This window comes from Leptosomus discolor, chromosome 1, assembly GCF_034619465.1.
Source record: "Leptosomus discolor isolate bLepDis1 chromosome 1, bLepDis1.hap2, whole genome shotgun sequence".
In the NCBI taxonomy this organism is placed as follows: domain Eukaryota; kingdom Metazoa; phylum Chordata; class Aves; order Leptosomiformes; family Leptosomidae; genus Leptosomus; species Leptosomus discolor.
The window spans coordinates 190,142,244-190,147,243 of record NC_141391.1 but is presented as its reverse complement, the minus strand read 5'-3'; the positions used below and the strand labels follow the sequence as shown (position 1 = coordinate 190,147,243).

At 38.5% G+C, this 5,000-nt stretch overlaps 1 protein-coding gene across 13 annotated transcripts in view; it reads right to left on the bottom strand.

Annotated features, from left to right (window-relative positions):
* Nucleotides 1-5,000, bottom strand: part of FOXP2 (forkhead box P2) — a 189,257-nt gene that overhangs the window by 37,308 nt on the left and 146,949 nt on the right. For all 13 annotated transcript variants that reach the window (XM_086472965.1, XM_086472995.1, XM_086472902.1 and 10 more), the window contains one exon: nt 1,767-1,854. In XM_086472965.1, the coding sequence (XP_086329091.1) occupies nt 1,767-1,854 (88 nt within the window). The remainder of the gene's footprint in view (nt 1-1,766; nt 1,855-5,000) is intronic.

Genomic DNA, 5,000 nt, shown 5'->3' with positions numbered 1-5,000 from the left:
TTCACTTGGACTGTTACATTACAGCCTAGCCTTTGTAAATCGTAAACATTTCTCAAGCAGCCCTTAAACTGCCTTTAGAAAACATCATGTTACTGAAACCTGTACTTTTTCCTAACTGATACTATTTTCTGATTATATGCTACGTAAATATCTGTAGTTTCAGACTCAAGCAAACTACCACATTTCAACAAAAAAGAAAGAGGAGGAAGTGTTTGAAATACATAACTTGTTGATAAAAACACACGAACATAAAAAAGGAAAATGTATCTTAGAACATGAAAAGAATAATTTTTTTTCCAAAGTTAGGTTGCAAGAAGGAATACTCAAAATTGTATTCTAGTGATATGGCTTTGGATACCTACAACACGATTACAACATTAATTGCAACAAGAATCACTGGGTGTTTAATGCTGTCATTTTCTGGCATGAATTCAGCTCAAGAGTTACATCTGTAGACTGAGATTGGACTAAGGAAAACACTTTGTAAGCCATTTTAGGAGGGGGAAACTACCGGTATTACTGCAGATATTCTGGATATGCCAGATATAATTTGGTCAGTGCATCTTTAATTAAAGAATATTTAAGGCAGGTGGTGGGAAAAGGTTTCTTAAGCTTCGTATTATGTGTGTGACACTTCAGAGATATTCTATTTGCCATTACGTAAATTCCTAACGAACAAATTAAGCTAACACTCTCCTGTAATGTTATAAAAGAAACTGTAGCTTTGCCTAGGTTTTTATGAAGTTTTCATTTTGTGGGAAATGACAATAAATGACATTATTGTACACTCCTCTCATTGCTTTGGGTTTCCAGTATTAACATGCAGAAGACCTAAACAGTTTGCCTTGGCTTAAAGAAGTATTCTTATGTGCATGAGAACAGCCACACAATATGATAAAAGGCAAGAAAGCTGAAAGGTGTTTATCCTTCTTTCTCCACATATGGCAAGAAATGGGGGAAAAAATTCTCAGTCTCTTGCTGTGTCCCTTGAGCTCCTCTGAACAGTCCCATGAGGGGACAGGACTCCTGAGAAATGCCCTCCTACGGCTCTGTACAGGCGGCAGGGGATGGCGGGATGTTAAGTGTCCTGCACTGTCATTCTGGGCTGCTGAGGTTTGCACCCAGCCTCGGTAGCCTGGTAAGTGTCCTCTCAGTACCGTGAGACCCCAGGGGCACTCGGCACTTCTTGAGTAAGCTGGAGGGAGCATTCACATACATGCAGTGACCTCTAATGGTTAGAGCCTGAACAGGGCACCCCCCGAGTCCTGCGGTCCCAGCCCCGGGACTCCCTGAGGACCTCCTTGAGTGGGTCTGACATTACACCTTCCGCTTGCAGAAAAATGCCCGCCATCAGGCTGGGAGTCATTTCAGGTGGAGATACACTCTGATACTCCTTTGTCCTGCAGAACAGCATAGACAAGCATCGAGTCAGAAGGGGATGAAGGAAGAGAGGTCCTGACCCAGCATTTCAAAAACTGAAGACAGCTTGGATCCAGTCTCTGCTCCAGGGACTGCATTTTTCATTCATGATGAATTGCATTTAGGGTCTCAGTTCAAGCAAAATACTGTAGCCAATGCTGATGTTAGATAATTATTGCATAATTTATAATGTGAATAATCTTTAAGTAAAAAACCCCACTTGTTGTTCATGAATATCAACAAATTTCAGGCAAGAAACACATGGCTTTAAGCTACAGTCGCTAAGGCAAGTGTTTTCAATTTAGTTTAGGTTAACAGTAATAGGATAACACATCCATGTAACAAACCTGTATTTCTAACTGCTGAACCACTTGCATTTGCACCCGACACTGAGCAGTGCTTCTGTCATCCAATGCATGTTCATTGTTAAGGTGCCTAAAAAAGAAAGAGAACACTAGTAAGACAGTGTTAAGAGAAGAAAAATTTCTTTGAGTCCATTTTTCTCTCCTGTGCATACGGCTTCCTTTAGTTTCAACGGGAGTTATGCAAAAAGACCTCATCAGAGCATGCTTTACATACAACAATAGAAAATAACAAAACTGATTATTTAATTTAGTTCTACAAACTTTCTCAGTAATGATTGCCAGATACCCACTTCCTATCTCCCAGGTCACATATGCCATCTAAAGGCCAATGTAACTCAAGATTTCCACTCTCTGTTGCTGGTGCAGATGAACAGAGAATCACCTTACAAATGATTCTTCAAAAGATATAATTGCTTTTAGGCTGCTTGAACTACTGTGAATTAATGCAGACTTTGTTAAGGTTTCTCTATCTGCTCTTCTTTAATCATTAAGCAAAACCAACAACAGAACTTCCCTTCCCCTGTCCCCAAAACAGAGCCGTAGGGGAACATCACTGGTTTTCACTGCAGTTTCCAGAAGTAGCCTCTGAAGATGAGGCAGTGATCAGGCTCCCCAGTCCAAGGAAGAGTGTGTAACATAAAGGCAGGGGAAGGAACAGCTACACACCTTACACACACAGCAAGCCTCCTGGGAGAGATTCAGGCTATGCATGCCCGTTTAGCAAAACAAAACCATACTGCAACAGGGAAAGAGGACCTCAGTGAGTGGCTGTCCATAACTAAAGTACAGACCAGACCCCAGTGGCTGTCCACCGTACATTTCAATCAAGTACAACTTTACAAAGCTCATTTAATACTGTTTTTGAAGGACAGTGTTTTCAGTTTATTCTCTCTCTCTTCCAGGATCAAAGAAGTCCCTTTTGGAGCTTTAATAGTGGGTTTGCTGCTCCACTGAGAAGAGAACATAAGGATCAGGCTAAAGAAGAAATGGGAGTAAAGGAGTTTTGCCTTTGAATGTGGATTTACTGGCTATTTCCACTGTAGGCATGAAAGAGAAGCTTTGCAGGGACTGTAGTCACAGATGGTCTCACAGTTACAGTTAAGTTATCTATACCATGGAGGAAATAGACCTCCATTTTCTTTTTTAGCAGAATTAATCAGAGAACTATGTGGTTATTTGATTGGTAACCTATGGGGAAAATTGTTCATCAGCAGCAATGAAAAAATAGAGGTGACTGCATCTCACTTTTACTAAAATTCATCTCTTTATTTAAATCATGACTTCACAGTTTTAGGACCCAATGATAGGGTTTGCAGGTGAGCAAAATACAACAGGTTCTGCTATCCTTGCAAGTGGCAAGGCTGTGGAAGAGATATCAGTAATCATGAAAGGTTTTGTTCATTTTTTTAATATAAAATTATTTAAGAGTTTATACATGTAACTTGCTTGGTAGTTTATGCTAAGTTCAAGCATCACTAAGGACATCACATTTCCTTTAACTGAGTCACAAGTCCTACAATCTATTTGTTTTCAAAGGAACTTCATTCTCCCCGTTGATGCAAAAACACATGATCAGTTTAAAAACTAGGTAATTACTTATTAAGTACCAATCACTTGTTTTCTGAAATTTTGATTCAAAAGAATTTTATGCCCCCAATTACACAGGCGCGTGATAGTGTGTGGTCTGTTAATGTAATAGTTTAATGTTTTCAGTTAATTTGGTATAAAATTGCCAGAAAAAGGACAGGAGGCAGATTGTACCTCTGCACCTCTGCATCATCACCGCTATCACCAGTACACACCACTGTGTTTCCACATGCATGTATGATTGCCTACGTATGCACACGGCTATACCTCTATAGCACGTCACAGTAAGCAATGGTATAGGTATAAAAAATCTACTAGTCTGAATTTAAGGTTATTGCCTACTCATGATTATTTATTAGTTATTACAACACCATATGTTTGCATAACAATTTACAAAACAGATACAGACAGTCCTTGCCCTGAGGAACTTTAAATGTAACAGCGGTATGCAGTGTGGGAGAATAAAGTCCAGTATAATGTAATTTCAACATGATTACATGGTAACTTGGGAGACTGTTGCATGTTTCTTGAGAGTTAACACAGTAATCTTCAGAAACTCATAAGATATACACATCTCTTGTGCCATACTTTCACATCATGTGGTTACTTGTGCTGTACATTTTGGAGAAAAGCTATTTTATGGAAACATTAAGAGTGTAAAAACTGTATTAAGAATTATTTTTTTTCTGATCTTTTTTGCCTGTGAAGTAGGCTTGCTTTATTTATCATGCATGTACAGGCAATGCAGTGAAAGAAAAACTAGGTCTGATGCATTTTTAAAAACCTCTAAAATAACTTTTCTCTGTATAAAGTTGCTGCTGTTTTAGGGTCCAATATGGTGCAATCTGCCAAGACAGACATACATTCTTTCCTCCAGAAGGCTGGGAATCATTCCAGAGGGTTCTTTTTTTATTTCTTATCCTGCCTTTTAAGTTATGTACAAGTTGTGCTGGTCAGTTTTCATACTTTACTGGCATATTCCCAACTTTTCACTTGTCTGTGTCTTTTACCAATCCCATGTTAACTTCGATTTATAATTGAGAAAAACAGATATATTTTTTAAGGGAAGAAAATATCTTAGAGGACTAGAAAGTGTTCCTGAAGAGCTGAGTTATTGGTTTGAAAGTGTAAAGTAGACTGTGGAATACACATGCAGCTTATTTCATTATTTTGCTGTTTATTCAGTTGTGGAAAGAAACAGAATTTTCTCCTGATTATATTTGCAACATATTAGGAAGTCAGAAGGCAAATTATGAACTACACATAGCTTTATAAAGCAGACTGGAATGAATGTATTATTGATAACTGAGCAATATAAACAGTACAGCATGTTCTGAAAGAGGTAGATAGTAGATGATATATTCTAGGAACACCTTGGAATAAATATTGAAGTGGGTCAAAATGTACAGGGTTTTTTTGCAAACAGATTTGGAGTCTGCAAAGCAAAAGATAATACACCATCAGAGGAAAGAAGAGAGATAGTTTCAACAAAAATTCTAGTGGACGTTTACCCATATAAATTAACCTCTGTATAACTTGGCACTCTCGTCAGTCTCCTCAAAAGCATCCCAGGACTAAAATAGCCAAGTCAGGATAAGGTGCAGTGGCGGAGTTACGTGAAGAAACATA